Here is a 17361-nt window from a genome sequence, read left to right on the forward strand (position 1 = left end):
TTATGGGATAATGGCTCAACTGCGATAAGCGAGATTATAAGGTGCACTCAAATATGAATGGATAATATGAGTTTGGAATGAAAATCCCCAATGAATAAAGTGGTTTGTAATAATTGAAATCACTCTCTGTCAGAACAAAGAATTTTTATAATGGTCAAAGAGAGCTGGATCCAGCTTTCAATAATCAAAAAGTAGTGTGTAAACTTATGTTTATAAACACACTCGTGGTTATATTTTCCTTCCTCCACACTCGTGCTAATTCTGAAAACCGATACTTTAGAATGAAGGAATTTGTATATGCGGTGTATGTTTTATTCGCGGTATCGTTTCATTAGATAAAATGATATTATTTTACTCCTACAGACAAACGTACATTTCGGGTATTTTTTACTGTCACATTTACATACAACGTTTTTCTAGTGGGGTCTTGATACAACACGCCATTTGTCATCACTGGCACAATCTAAACTGTTAAACACTCAAACAATTTTGATATTTGATCGACAGCACCGGAGCATCACTACTCTGCGTAACCGGACATGAAATTCACATTTTAAAAAGACGTAATATTCATTTTCCTTGGCTGGTTAAGTAGACTAAGACATAGAAAAAAATACATTTTAAAATTTTGATTCTTTGATAATCTTTAATCATTGAGTTTCATTAAACATTTAAATGATTGATTTTAAATATTGCACGTTAGACCTATGCTTCAGATCTTGCATATTCCGTCCCAGTACACCAGAAAATGACCAGCTGCACGAAATCCTCGAAATTTGAGAAGTGTAATTTCATTTCAGCCTGTGCAAGTAACCGACAAAACCAACCCATTACAATGGAGTTAAAGGTGGTTAAAGGCGGCGGTGATTACAATCCTATCCCAAATATATATTACTAGCTGGCCCGACGGACGTCGTCCTGTCCTATTGTGGTTTTATGTCACATGCTCGTTCATTTTCAAGATGAGCTCGTTCGCATGGCTCAATCACGTCCTGGTTGAAGTTCGTTCGCTACGCTCACTCACCTTTAGGTTGGAGCTCGTTCGCTGCGCTCACTTGCCTTCAGGTTAGTTCGTTCGCTACGCTAACTCACCTCCAGGTTGAAGTTCGTTCGCTACGCTCACTCACCTTTTGGTTGCAAATTAGCTGTTCTCATAAATAAAAAATAAATATAGTGCTGCATCCTGTTGGTAAACCTATTAACTTTTTAATGCTATTGAACATCACAGCATCAAATTGTTTAGTTGCACCATTTGTTAAGATTCTTTAATTCCATTTAAATATGAATACTCATAAGGTTAACATGGGAAACTCCAGAGCAACTGGGGCGGAGCCCTATTGACGGATCTGCACCAAACTTCACACAAACCATCCTTGAATAATGCTTAATAATGCCTGAAAGTTTCATTACAATCTGTCAAGCGATTTTGGAGTCCATAAAGGACAAACATACAAATATACAAACATACATTGGATTTTATATATATAGAAGATTTTATAATCCATGCTCCAAGCTTCCCAATCTTTCTTGTTTCAATTCCACTAATTTCAGTGTCCCAGCTCCCAGCGTGGGCGTTCAGTGTTTTGTTTCATTGTTTCTGTAAATTCCGTGTCGACTGCGACTGATTGAGTGTCCCCGAGTGGGCCCGAGTTCGAGTTGTTGTGTTGTAATTTTAATAACAGCCTAATTGATTTTTGTTAAAATTACAACACGTGACCGACTTATCGTGTGAACTAAGATAACTTATAAATTTATTTTCAAACTGTCATCTCAGCGGCTAGGTTTCACCTTCTTAAGCGATATTTGTTTATTCTTATATTAATTCATTCCGGCATCTCGTCTGTGTGCCTGTGCTAACAAACAAGTGTGTACAGTGATTGAGGTTAAATACTATCAGTACCTGGCATTTCAAGTCAACTTATTTACACTTTACATTAACCTAGCGTAGGTTAATCTGCTGTAATCTTTTCACGCGCAAAGCTTTGCGATACGCCGATGGAGCCTTTAAATGTAAAAATCCCCAAAGGAGGTCCTAACAGTCCTTATCAACCTGGAGCTAATACACCAGAATGCAGCCCTAGGCTTAGCGTACCAAGTCCTATAATCACTAGAAGAACAAGGACTGACTCAATGTAAGTTAATATAACTGTACCTAACTTAAATAGCTTTAACTTACATAATTTTTAATTACTAGGTCTAGGCCCCAAACTTTTAACTCTACTGTATAATTTACTTTACCTTGGCCTGTAGTGACTGATAGCTTTAGTAAGGGTATTTACTCGTACGGTAGTTAAGTTATGTTAGCCTTAGCTGAGTAGGCCTACTTCCTTACTTTCTAACATATGCATAACTTAAGTTAATTTATAGATTATTAAGTTAAGTTAGTGAAATTTGAAATAGTCCTTGCAATTGGCACTTTTGTACTTAATAAGTTAAGCTTAAGGTACCCTAGGCCTAACTTTTACCCATTTTTAAGTTAGGCCCATTAAAGATTTGTAGCAATAAACTTAGGCTAATGCAAAATTTAGGCGATGGCGATACTTTGGTATCTGACTCCATCGTTGTATTAAACTAAAACTAAGTTAAAAGTTACCCTAGGCCTACCGACATTTTCAGTAATATTTTTGATATTCGCGTGATAATAATGTTTAAGTAGGCCTACATTTAACTTAGGTAGCCTAAGCCTAAGTTAAGTAGCTTAGTAAATTGTGTGAAATGTGTTTGGTTGCACTTTATTAGTTTAACTTATGCCCTACATTTACTATTAAATACAATTGGTGTGAACCTGGCAATAACTCCAGCCATAAGTAGTGCGCGCGCCCGAAAAAATCTATTGCTGGCCGTTTTGCGGCAAAATGCGACCGCGTAACATGAAACCGATGATGTCACCAGATAGAGGACAGTTTAACGGACACAACAGTATCAATATCATGTACCTGGGGAATAAGAAAGGGGGGGTAAAGTCAGCAATAAGTAGTGGGCGCGCCCGAAGAAATCTATTGCCGGCCGTATTGCGGAAAAATACGTCCGCGAGCAATAATAACGACGATGCCAACAGATAGAGGACACTTCAACGGACACGACAGTATCAACATCATGTACCTGGGGAGTAATTTAGGGGGGGTAAAACCAGCAATAAGTAGTGGGCGCGCCCGAAAAAATCTAACCCCGGCCGTATTGCGGAAAAATACGTCCGCGAGCAATAATAACGACGATGCCAACAGATAGAGGACACTTCAACGGACACGACAGTATCAACATCATGTACCTGGGGAGTAATTTAGGGGGGGTAAAACCAGCAATAAGTAGTTTGCGCGCCCGAAAAAATCTATTCCCGGCCGTATTGCGGAAAAATACGTCCGCGAGCAATAATAACGACGATGCCAACGGATAGAGGACACTTCAACGGACACGACAGTATCAACATCATGTACCTGGGGAGTAATATAAGCGGGGTAAAACCAGCAATAAGTAGTGCGCGCGCCCGATAAAATCTATTCCCGGCCGTATTGCGGAAAAATACGTCCGCGAGCAATAATAACGACGATGCCAACAGATAGAGGACACTTCAACGGACACGACAGTATCAACATCATGTACCTGGGGAGTAATATAGGGGGGTAAAACCAGCAATAAGTTGTGCGCGCGCCCGATAAAATCTATTGCTGGCCGTATTGCCGAAAAATATGTCCGTGAGCAATAACTTATTGCTGGTTTTACCCCCCCTAAATTACTCCCTAGGTACATGAAGTTGATACTGTCGTGTCCGTTGAAGTGTCCTCTATCTGTTGGCGTCGTCGTTATTATTGCTCGCGGACGTATTTCTCCGCAATACGGCCAGCAATAGATTTGAAAGGGCGCGCGCACACCTTATTGCTGGTTTTACCCCCCTTATATTACTCCCCAGGTACATGATGTTGATACTGTCGTGTCCGTTGAAGTGTCCTCTATCTGTTGGCATCGTCGTTATTATTGCTCGCGGACGTATTTTTCCGCAATACGGCCGGGAATAGTTTTTTTCGGGCGCGCCCACTACTTATTGCCTGTTTTACCCCCCCTAAATTACTCCCCAGGTACATGATGTTGATACTGTCGTGTCCGTTGAAGTGTCCTCTATCTTTTGGCATCGTCGTTATTATTGCTCGCGGACGTATTTTTCTGCAATACGGCCGGGAATAGATTTTTTCGGACGCGCTTACTACTTATTGCTGGTTTTACCCCCCTTATATTACTCCCCAGGTACATGATATTGACACTGCCGTGTCCGTTGAAGTGTCCTCTATCTGTTGGCATCATTGTTAATATTGCTTGCGGACGTATTTTTCGGCAATACGGCCAGCAATAGATTTTATCGGGCGCGCGCACTACTTATTGCTGGTTTTACCCCCCCCCCCCTAAATTACTCCCCAGGTACATGATGTTGATACTGTCGTGTCCGTTGAAGGGTCCTCTATCTGTTGGCGTCGTCGTTATTATTGCTCGCGGACGTATTTCTCCGCAATACGGCCAGCAATAGATTTGAAAGGGCGCGCGCACAACTTATTGCTGGTTTTACCCCCCTTATATTACTCCCCAGGTACATGATGTTGATACTGTCGTGTCCGTTGAAGTGTCCTCTATCTGTTGGCATCGTCGTTATTATTGCTCGCGGACGTATTTTTCCGCAATACGGCCGGGAATAGATTTTTTTGGGCGCGCCCACTACTTATTGCTGGTTTAACCCCCCCTAAATTACTCCCCAGGTACATGATGTTGATACTGTCGTGTCCGTTGAAGTGTCCTCTATCTTTTGGCATCGTCGTTATTATTGCTCGCGGACGTATTTTTCCGCAATACGGCCGGAAATAGATTTTTTCGGGCGCGCCCACTACTTATTGCTGGTTTTACCCCCCCTAAATTACTCCCCAGGTACATGATGTTGATACTGTCGTGTCCGTTGAAGTGTCCTCTATCTTTTGGCATCGTCGTTATTATTGCTCGCGAACGTATTTTTCTGCAATACGGCCGGGAATAGATTTTTTCGGGCGCGCCTACTACTTATTGCTGGTTTTACCCCCCTTATATTACTCCCCAGGTACATGATGTTGATACTGTCGTGTCCGTTGAAGTGTCCTCTATCTGTTGGCATCATTGTTAATATTGCTTGCGGACGTATTTTTCGGCAATACGGCCAGCAATAGATTTTACCGGAGCGCGCACTACTTATTGCTGGTTTTACCCCCCCTAAATTACTCCCCAGGTACATGAAGTTGATACTGTCGTGTCCGTTGAAGTGTCCTCTATCTGTTGGCATTGTCGTTATTATTGCTCGCGGACGTATTTCTCCGCAATACGGCCAGCAATAGATTTGAAAGGGCGCGCGCACCACTTATTGCTGGTTTTACCCCCCTTATATTACTCCCCAGGTACATGATGTTGATACTGTCGTGTCCGTTGAAGTGTCCTCTATCTGTTGGCATCGTCGTTATTATTGCTCGCGGACGTATTTTTCCGCAATACGTTCGGGAATAGATTTTTTCGGGCGCGCCCACTACTTATTGCTGGTTTTACCCCCCCTAAATTACTCCCCAGGTACATGATGTTGATACTGTCGTGTCCGTTGAAGTGTCCTCTATCTGTTGGCATCGTCGTTATTATTGCTCGCGGACGTATTTTTCCGCAATACGGCCGGCAATAGATTTTTTCGGGCGCGCCCACTACTTATTGCTGACTTTACCCCCCCTTTCTTATTCCCCAGGTACATGATATTGGTACTGTTGTGTCCGTTAAACTGTCCTCTATCTGGTGACATCATTAGTTTCATGTTATGCGATCGCATTTTGCCGCAAAACGGCCAGCAATAGATTTTAGCGGGCGGGCGTACTACTTATTGCCAAGTTATTGCCAGGTTCACACAAGTGATTATACATTAGCTGATTATAAAATGAAACTGTTCTAAACTAAACCTAACCTTAACCAAACTGCAGTATCTGAGTAAATGTAGGACGTAAACTAAAGTGCAGCCATGTGTAAAGTCTATATTAATTAGTAACCTGTATAGATTCATATCCAATAAGTTAGATAGTTCTCATTTATATCATTTGGAGATTAGGCTAATAAGAAAACTAACTTATTACTAACCGGTTTAACCGATGGATTTTTAGGACAGAGACATCATGTATCATGAATGTATGCAGCCACAATACCTTTATCAATTTTGTCTATGGCCTGTCTGGTCCCTGAGTGATAAAAGGTAAAACCCCCCAAGATGACCAAGCAAATAAGCTTTAACCAACTAAAAGCCTATAGGCCCAAACTTAAATGACAAGTAGGCCTAGCCAACATAATTTACTAAACAATCACTTATCAAAGATAGCTTTGTTCAGTTTCAAAACATCAAACATTCTCAAAAACTCCTATTCCTGTTGTTGTAAAAAGGATAATTAATTGGGACTAATAATTATAAGAAGTTTGCGCTTGCAATAGTTGTCTTATTGTGTTTTTTAGGTGTGCTCGAGCGTTGATGAACCCTCAAGAGAAAGGCAAAGTGAAACATTTCAGTAGATCCAAGGGACATGGATTCATCGCTCCTAACAACGGAGGGGATGAAGTTTTTGTACACATTTCAGAGTAAGTTTTGTTCTTGAGTCCTTGGTCTAAGCCCTTATCACCCAGTCAGTTATAAAATATGATTTATCCACTATCATGATAGGCTATTTTAAATAGTTCTATCAATGAAAGCAAATTTTTATCTTTACCAACAACTAAACAAAAACTGCTAAGGTATTCCTGTCCTATTTCAATGACTTGTTGACAAGTTCAGTCTGAAATTTCACTTACTTGATCAACCTATTTCTGAGACACACAAGAATTCCTTAGAAAATGTCCTTTAATTAATCATTGAGTTTGCAATCTCTGATGTTTGCAGCCCCTGTCTGTATTTAACAGATAGCCTACACACCAGGCTTTTGGGGTCTGACTTAGGGGAGGTACGAATGAGGCATTTAGTTCAAAATTCCTCCGTGAACAGCGCTGTAGTAGAGAGCACTTTGGCAATGAAGGTTTACTAATCGCAAAAATAGTTCTGTTCATAAAATAAAATTATAAATGCCTCAAATTCAATTTTACTATTTTTAATTATAAAATTAAACTATCATAACCTAACCGAACTAACCAAACTTGCTGATAAAGAAATAATATAACAAAAGTTTAGTAATCGGAAAAATAATTCTGTTTAAATAAAACTAGAAATTGCTCAATTAAAATTTTGAAATGACTTAATAATAAAATTAAACTGTAATAACCAAACCAAAACAACCAAACTTGCTGATAATAAAAAAAATCTTGGACAAAAAGTTAATGCTACTAGCGGGATTCGAACCCGGGACCTACAGTATACCAGCCCGGCACGCTAACCATTAGACCACCGAGGCCGATGGCTACCGAATGTTTTGTTACGGTAATGGCGTTCCCTCAGCTAATAAGAAGCCCTCAGCTGTCATCGTAGCCTCTTCTATACCTCACCTGAGTAAATACCAGGCTTTTGACACGTGCACTTGACTGCACTTTTGATTTTTTTTTACTGTGGCTAGATGACACATATACCATACATACATAGTTTGTCAACTCCTCACCTCTATAGGCCTACCTCTTAAACATATCTTTGATAGTTTTATACTAATACACAGTATTCGTTTCCTGATTTGGTTATATTTTTGTTTGATGTTGTTTACTAGTAGGCCCCTACCTAGGCTATTATTAAATTATTTTTTATTATTTCTAGTACTACAGTATACAAATGGATATTAGATTGCTGTGGTAATGTTTCTTAGTTCTTTTTGACATGTTTTAAACATTTCTGAAGACTGATACCCGTCATGATTTTTTAATCATAAAAACGATCTTTGACGATTAGCGCATCAGAAGGTTTTAGCATAATGTTAGTCTTTATTGCAACTTGAGCTTAAATTCTTTGATAAATATTTTGATGTTGCGCCAAAATACAAAGCTATTGTCTAGCCTACCTCTTTACCTTAAATATTTTATGAGTTTTAGGTGGTGTTTTTACTTTGTTAGTGGATTCACAAATCTAAATCCAAGACTTGGTCTACATATCGAGGCAGTTAATCAAATGGTGTTTAATATGTTCTGTGTTATCCAATGTCACAGAGTCTGGTTAGGTAGTAGATATTGGAGACTACTGACCAGGGGCGGTTCCAGGGTTGAGTTTCGGGGGGGGGGGGGGTCTGGGGGGTATGGAATACCCCCCTGGCAGACAGGGGGGTCCGGGGGTCCTCCCCCGGAAATGTTTGAAAATTATGTGCTGAAATAAGCGTTTTTAAAGCTATTTTGAGACCCTAGCTTTAAGATTTAAAAAAATGTAACACTTGAGGTTGTTGCCTTATTAAGAATAATTGTGGAATTTCATGAACATTTCTTCAGCAACAAAGTGCAAACAGTCAAACTCGAACCTAGTTTTAGGTTAGGTTTATTGATACAATTCAAGAAAAGTGTATAGTTATAGTATTGGCATGAATTTGTTTATATGCAAGACTTGGGCAGGGATATACGGAGGGCGCATGTAGTGGTTCCGGTGAACTCATCAGGCATGTTGAACCGTATACAAGCTAACACAAAAAAAAACTTCCCATCCAATGTTTAAATGTGAAGCTTGTTCTAAGGTGTAGTACTTGTATGTCACACCAGAGTGTCTCGTGTCGACTAAATAGCCTACCTAGCATAGGCAAGTAGTGTCATTTGCCCGTTTTCGGGGATATCTCTAGCCCTGGTTTTCGGGTGCCTTTGCAAGCTCTTAGTTTTATCATAGACGAGCAAAAAATCCACGTAGGCCTAAAACACACTCTAATACAGTTGGCTGATCTACTTGTATAGATGAGAAGTCTAATAGTTTTATACAATGTAAAGCCGTGTAATTAATTGGTTTGTGTCATTGAGTAAATCAACGTGTTCAAGAGATTTTGGGCTTTATGAAAAACTATACAAGTTGGCCTTTATAATCTATTCCTCTTTATCTACCTCTAACTTTGCACATATTCGTCCTAGACTAGGACGACTATGTGCGGTCCTAGTTAATTTTTTGAGGTTATGTACACAGATTTAATAGGCAAATTTAAAAATATCCTTAAATGCATATGGGAGCTCAATAATTACAATTGTATTGCGTTGAAAACAAACCTCTACAAAATGCTTGTAAGGTATCAGCTTGAAACATTTTTTTCAGGCTCGGCTAGTTTAGGAAATTGAAATAATTTTAGGTTCAATATGGCGCCCATGGTCCATTGAATTTACCGACAGAGACCTATAATCTATTAAAGTTGTGCTTACGATACTGCATTATTACTACTCAAATACTGACGAAGAACCCATAAATAACCAATCACAATGCAAGGGTATAAAATCAACTAGTGACAACGTAGCATAAATTAAAATTCCATCCATAGATGTTCAGACTCGCTAGTCGCAGTGTTGTAGTCGGCTGGTCGCTACTACTACCACAGCAGTTCTGCTACCAGTGCTAGCAGTGCTATTGGCTACTCGTCACCATCGATATATAACTACTAATATCGATGCTCGTCACATGGCGTGATGGTGATGAGTCATTGACGTGTACTACGCGCCGGCCTAAAAACATTACCCGTTTTTAACTGCGAGCTGGCGGCACCACGCACCTGTGGCGAATGTGTGTGGCCCAGGCTAGTACAAAACTTGAGTACGAGGATGACTATCGCGCTCTCACTCCCATACTATTTTCCGCGTGAACGCCAGCTCCGCCTAACCTGTGCTACCTATTCTTGTCCTAATGAATACATCTGTACTTGATAGCCTACTCACATAAAAAACTTTAAAATTAAATTATTATGGTTGGAGTTTAAGTTTGTTTATCTACATTCTTGGGGGGGGGGGGGGCATGGCCCCATGGCCCCCTCTCTGGAACCGCCCTTGCTACTGACTGTAATTGCTTTAAAATTGGTAAAACAGTTGAATTTTGCAGCATCGAGGGCGAGTACATCCCGTTGCCTGGAGATGAAGTGGAGTATCGCTTGTGTCCGATCCCTCCCAAGTTTGAAAAGAATCAAGCAGTCCACGTTCAGATTATCAACTTGACTCCAGAGGTCCATCAGCGATGGGACTCGCCCATGATCCACTAGGTAAGTTAAGACATTCACTATTGGATGATACTGAAGTAGACATAGAATTACCATACTAATTGAGACCATAGACAGATTTTATGCGATCCCAGAGACAATGATAATGTCGGCTGTGACTGCAGATGATTTTCTTGATTTTACTGTGATCGCAGTAGATGTTAACGAATTTGTTGAGACTGCGGAAATTGTTTGCGATTTTGCCGTGACCTTGGAAGATTTTTACCTTCTCTGTGACCATTCTAAGCGAAAATTTTTGAAATCGCAAAGTGTCCTAAGATGATCAACTCGTTTTTGAGACTATGATAATGATTTCAATGGCAGAAGATGTTCTCTGATTTTGCAGTGACCTCAGAAAATTTTCACAATTTTGCTCGATGATGACATTGGTGCAGCATTTGTGAAAGATTATGGCAATGTTGCTGCAATCACAGAAGACAATGCTGCTGCAACATTTTAGTATTTTGAAAGTTTCTTTATTGTTCATGGATACATATTACTACTGTCGCTCACATTTGTCATAGCCATATTCTCTACCATAAGGGTTTACATTGCAAATTTTGCCGACATTCAAGTGTTGCTGTTCGAACTTGCCACTCTTTGTGGAGAAATCACTTGCTTTATTGACATTCGCAACATCATCACTTGAGAAAATTTCAGGCAACATCGTTAACTTTCATGGTGACAAATTTAGCCTTGATGGCCCTCGCAAAATTACAGCTAGAATTTTTAACATTATGGTCCTTGCTGCTAACATCACCAATAGCACAGCAATTCAACTTTCGTCAGAGTGAAACTTGATATAATTTCTAGTTAGAAAAAATCCCGTTGCAAAATTAAATTGAATTGTGTTCTGACATAGTCTGGCTGAGTTAAGTGAAATGTATATAAAACAGATAATTACTATCATTGAATTGGTGCACATTATTACCATTAGGAAATACAAGTATTAACCTGTCCTATTTTTTTTCAGAAAAGTCAAGTTCCTTTTTCCAAGTGCCGTAAACCTCACCACGGTGTAGCTTCTACAATGGCTGGGATTTGTTGTCTTAGGTTAAGTTAGGTTACGGGAATGAGTTAGTTTTTAGTGAAATTAAACCACCGATAGGGGTCAATTAACCTACACTGGGCTCAACAGATTTTGTGCAGAGGTTCCCAAATTTTTGAAGACCATGGTTTCCTACTGAGAGGTTTGTAAAGGTTACCCTTAGGTTACTCCAAGTCTAATTCTAAATCTAGTCACGTGTTTAATTGTCTTTGATACCTCTTTAGTAAAAAAAATTGTTAACACAAATATCCTAACTAAAACCAAAACCTACAAATATTGGTGTTTTGTTGCTCAAACCCAGTATAACAAATAAATTGGCTGTAAGTCTTAAGGAGTGAAAAGATTGATTGTCAAAAAATACATCTTATAATATAGCACCATTTTAGTGCTAAAGAAACAAAACAAAAAGAAAGAAAATAAGTTTTGCAATAAATTATAGAAAAGCTTTGATATTTTCTATAGTGAATATTTCTCCCATTTTCGTCTCTTGAAGAGGATTGAGATATGTACTGAAAACTATTCCATGTGCTTTATGATACGTTCTGGGAACCTCTAGATAGTATAAAGTGACAATAACACCAACAGTATGTTAGAACCAGTAGGATGCCCAGAATATGTTTAAAAAGTCAGAACTAGAGCACCAGCTATTATATTTTGCTACTCAGAATTACTATCCTGCCATTATCTGTCTTACGGGACCAGATTTAAGTCGGAGACTAACTGGATGTTTCCAAATGAGGCATCTATCTTTTTTCATTTATGTTTATTAAGCTTGTGTTTGTTTGCACAATAATTGTTCATATATGTATCCAGGGGAATATTGCTATTACATAATTATTTAACTTAATATATCTTAAGTTTATACAATATACATATATTTTGCTATCTATTTTTGTCCGTGGCTTTTGCCCTCGATATTTAATTGTTTAATTGTGTAACCTACTGTGTGATTTGCCGTTACTGACTGGAAATGTATCTTTGTACAAAAGTCATGGTAGGTTAGTGTCGGTTGTGTATATATGCTAGTAAACAAGTCAACAACGAACATGAGAAAATTATGGTTAATGTTATTTAGATGAAATGCTATTCACCACTCCTGTTAGTTAATTCTCCAAGTTTTTAGTTGACCTGTTTGATATTGTAAAATTCACAGACTGTGACATCTTGTATTATTCTCATTCACCAAAATGTGCTGAAACAGGTTTACAAATCTTTTACCTAATGCTCCTTTCACAATATACAGTTTTCTCCCTCGAGATAAATGTATTTGCAATGAACCGTTGTAAACAGCTTATGGCCGAGTTTATTTTTTTGAAAATACTGGTTTGGATTTTTAGTTTGATTAATACTTCAACGTCTGTATTAAACATTGCTAACGATATCAAAATATCATGAATGACAACAACATTTTTACACTAATTTTCAAATTATGATCCACCTAAACAGTGTCCAATTGACAATGGCTAGCCGGCTCCCAGCTGTCAAATGTAAAGGCTTGCATGTCAACCGTCCGGTTCAGTGGCAGTGGACGGCTGCAAGACAATTTCTATACCATCGCCGGAACTGTTTAATGTTAAAGCTGTCATGCATTTCTTTACACTACTAAAATAAACGTTAAGCAAACTGACACATACTTTCTCCCAATAGGTTGTTAAAAACCTTTATCACGGGTAAGTGATGGAAGTAACTATGATATTTTATGGGTAGCCACTTCAATTGCAATACTTATGAACCGAACTTATTACAGCATTAGGGGGTGAATTTGTTAGCGCTTTTGTGTAAATCCGTTTTCCGTTATTTTATGGGGTTTTGCAAAAAAATCACCATTAAATATTAGAATTTCAAAAAATGTAAATGGAGATACCTTAGATTTAGTGCCTTCATACAAAATTTTGTGAATATTGTACCACCACACCGGTCTGTACACATCCCCGCATCACTTCAAAAACCACTAGGTTTGGCTGGACAAAAAATGGATCACCTAAAAGAAAATTTTGACGAAAACAATACTTTCTCCATCTCTTTGATAGGGGAAGAAAGTCAAAATTTACCAACTGAACAGAATAAACGTATACTGTGAAAGGAGCATAATTATTGTATTTTTTTATATATTAAATTAATGTTTTAAATCTGATGATTCTTAAACTCTAAATTTTATTCAAATTACTTTTGTGTTAACAATTTAACTAGAACCTTTTTATACTAGGTTTAAAGCATATGTTTGTTGAAATTCAACCCAAAGGTATTATGTGTCTTATCACAAATACTTATTTAAGAACCCACTAAGCACAAATCGCAACGGTGCACAATTATTGTTAGTATAATTTATTAAATTATTTTAGGCATTTGTTTTAGATATTTTCATAATTTGTGTACTGAGATCTTAAAACAATACATTGTTTGGTATTCTGTCACTGCACCAAAAGACTTTCAGGCAGATGAGGACTTGTTCTTGCAAATATCTAATTAATTTATTCATTGATTTGAAAATTCTTAAGACTTAAGTAGGTTAGAGGACACTATACTGTATTCATTTGATGAAGATTGATCTGAACAAAAAATTAAATTATTGTGTAGATCGTAATGATATTTAACACTCAAAATATTTCTATCACAAGTTAATGGTGATCAGTTCGGAACCAATTTGTTCATTTGCAAAAAAAATATTCTGATATAATTCAATGTACAATTTATTTCATCATATACTACATTTATTACTTTATTTTAAACAAGTGTATACCAATATCTTAATAAAACAAGCCATGCATTTAATTTTGGAATTTCATTCAACCTGTTTTGTTTGTATAACAATAACTTTTGCGATCCATCACCTTCCATCACTCCTACCCCTAAATTTGAGGATACCCTTAACACAAAAAAATAAACGGTATCAGCAATCTAACACATACTTTCTCCCATAAGCTTGTCAACAACCTTTATCATGGGTAAGCAGTGGGAGTAACTATGATAATTTCGTAGGAAAAAATCAGAATAGTTGCTATAACTTTTGAACCGTAATTGTTACAGCAATGGGGGGTTGCATTATTTTGTTTAGAATTGTGCATAGCCCAAGGGAAATATGAAAATTAAATGATATAGTATTGCATTGTCATCCATTTGTGATTCACGTTTCAAATTTCAAGGCTCTAGCTCATCAGGAACTCCATTTGAAATTGATATCAAAATTTGTAGGAAAGCTAGCTAATAAAACAAGCCCATGGGGCGTAGCCCAAGGGAAATGTTAAAATTAAATGATATAATATTGCATTGTCTTCCATTTGTGAGCTATGTTTCAAGTCTCTAGCTCATCGGGAAGTATCAACATTTGCAAGAAAGCGAGTTAATAAAAACAAGCCCATGGGGCGTAGCCCAAGGGAAATATGAAAATTAAATTATATAATATTGCATTGTCTTCCATTTGTGAGCTATGTTTCAAGTCTCTAGCTCATCAGGAAGTTAGTATAAAATTTATTGCAAAATTTGTACCGGACAAGAAAGCAAGCTAATAAAAAGGTTTTAAAAATAGCCTATAGAATATGCAAGGCAAAAGTAATGTGGCTGAGAAAAATTTTATAAAACTTGTAGTTTGTAGGGCGTTTGTAGTTTTATGTACTACATTGAGGGTTTAGCAAGAGACACAATAGTGAAATGGAAGAGGGAATCAACCATTAACTCCAGTTTGCGCTTTCTAATTCCATACTTTTATTTATATACTTCGTTACAATGTTAAAATAATACTGTTTTCAGGTTAGTTATCTTTAAATTAAGTTCAGGCATTATTACATTCTTGAGAGATCCAAGCTTAAATTCTAAAGTTTTACAGTTAAAAAGTGAGCTTAAAACTGCATGCAAGGGGTGCATCTTTTAGTGAATGAATCATACAATAACCAAATGCATTATACTGTTATGACATTGTTATTTATAGGCTACAGCCTTGATTTCTTAAATATTACTTAGAAATTTTAAACTAGAGTAAACTCCAACTCAATCAGACCCTTCTCTATACTAGAACCTCTGTACTTTCAGAAGTTAACACAAATAAATGGATATGCTTCAAAGCCTCATATTATAGGTTCAAAACAAGTCGACTACAGTGCTGTACTAGTAAATGAAGGAATACAGCGATGGCATCCGTATGTACCAAACAGGTAATGACTTGTTTGTTTAAGTGCTTTTGTTTGCTGTGTAAATGGATAAAGCTTAATGTATTCGCAAGTGTACGAGTCATGCATAGCCTGTGACTTCTGAAAATATTAAAGTTCGATCCAAACGTATCTGAATGAGTGGAGGTCTTCCGTATAGTTAGTTGTGATTATCTAAAAATAAATCCTTAGTTTGGTTTTGAGTTTTTTACAAGATGATTGACAGTTGAATCATAATTATACAATATCAATTTTACAACAGGTTTGATTCAATATAAACATCCATTGTAGTTCTTGAGAAGGCAAAACTTTGGTCCAAGATGCGCAAAATCTAAATATTGTAATCTGAACTCATTACAGTGTAGGCTTACTGTACACACAAAACAAGTGATTTTAATACAGCAATATTTTTTTAGGTAAATAAATGAATGTTTGCTGGTGCATGAGCATTGAGCAAGAGTACAACATTGCTTATAGTACAGCGATAAATGCTAATTTAAAATAATTTTTACATCAGAGGTCTACAATAATTTTTAACAAAATACTACAGCTGTAATTTCTACTATAAAAAAATGTAATCATAACCAAATTGTCTACGGGATGCAACCAACAAACAGCAGTGTGGGAACGGCATTCCCACTCTGCTTTTAGCCCCGTTTACACGACCCGTTCCTGTTCCTTGTCCCGACCGCCCTGTCAGTGATCTCCCACCTGGTCAACAGAGCGTTGTATTTACATGACTTGTTCTCTGCGCTCGATCTGAGCTCAGTGTGTTGCTTTTCTTTGTTGGAGAACGTCATTATTAGAATGTAAAAAGTAGTTTTTTGGAAGTTTTTTCAAGTGTAGGCTTAAATATAAAGCTTGAGAAGTGTCCCACAACAGTTTGTAAGATTTGTACACTTCTATCATTTCTGTTAAAATGTTAAAATGTAACATGTAAATATGTAAAATGTAAAAATGTAGACGACGACGACGACGACGACGACGACGACAACGACGACGACGACGACCAGGTCAGTTGCAAGGGAATGACTTGATCGTAAAACATGTTAAAATGTAACATGTAAAAATGTAACATGTGGAAATATAAGAAGTTAAAATGTAACATGTTAAAATGTAACGTGTTAAAATGTAACATTTTAAAATGTAACATGCTTAAATGTAACGTGTTAAAATGTAACATATTAAAATGTAACATGTAAAAATGTAACATGTAAAATTGTAACCTTTTAAAATGTAACATGCTTAAAGGTAACTTGTTAAAATGTAACACATTAAAAACGTTATGAGTACTGGTATGAGTAAAAGTTTTTATGTCAGCTTGGTGGTTGAGTGATTATAGTACTGCTGTACTCGCCTTGTAATTAGAAGGTAGCTGGTTTGATTCTATGTTACTTTGTTTGTATTACCTGTCACTAGTTTGGTATTACTAATTTAATTAATCTTTGTCTCAGGTGTACGAGGCTGCTGGGCTGGCCAATGCTGACAGTTTTATCCGACAGTTCCCTGATGGCTACAGTACCATTCTGGGGGAGAGAGGAGTTACCGTGTCTGGGGGCCAGAAACAGAGGATAGCTATCGCCCGCGCTCTACTGAAAATCCCATCCATCCTCATACTAGACGAGGCTACCAGGTCAGTTGCAAGGGAATGACTTGATTGTAAAACATGTTAAAATGTAACATGTAAAAATGTAACATGTGGAAATATAAGAAGTTAAAATGTAACATGTTAAAATGTAACGTGTTAAAATGTAACATTTTAAAATGTAACATGCTTAAATGTAACGTGTTAAAATGTAACATATTAAAATGTAACATGTAAAAATGTAACATGTAAAATTGTAACCTTTTAAAATGTAACATGCTTAAAGGTAACTTGTTAAAATGTAACACATTAAAAACGTTATGAGTACTGGTATGAGTAAAAGTTTTTATGTCAGCTTGGTGGTTGAGTGATTATAGTACTGCTGTACTCGCCTTGTAATTAGAAGGTAGCTGGTTTGATTCTATGTTACTTTGTTTGTAT

The 17361-nt window shown here is 37.3% G+C and overlaps 1 protein-coding gene across 1 annotated transcript; it reads left to right on the top strand.

Moving 5' to 3' along the window:
* The first annotated feature begins 1645 nt into the window (after positions 1-1645).
* On the top strand, positions 1646-13965 carry LOC128991117 (cold shock domain-containing protein CG9705-like). Its single transcript, XM_054413865.1, has 4 exons — positions 1646-2132; positions 6487-6609; positions 9992-10148; positions 11119-13965. Exons 1-3 carry the CDS (start codon positions 1996-1998, stop codon positions 10146-10148), a joined length of 417 nt encoding a protein of 138 aa, XP_054269840.1. The 5' UTR covers positions 1646-1995; the 3' UTR covers positions 11119-13965.
* Positions 13966-17361: the final 3396 nt, after the last annotated feature.

Source organism: Macrosteles quadrilineatus, unplaced genomic scaffold (assembly GCF_028750875.1).
Source record: "Macrosteles quadrilineatus isolate MER2022 unplaced genomic scaffold, UCM_ALF_1.0 Scaffold_1__1_contigs__length_201487025, whole genome shotgun sequence".
NCBI classification, from domain to species: Eukaryota; Metazoa; Arthropoda; class Insecta; order Hemiptera; family Cicadellidae; genus Macrosteles; species Macrosteles quadrilineatus.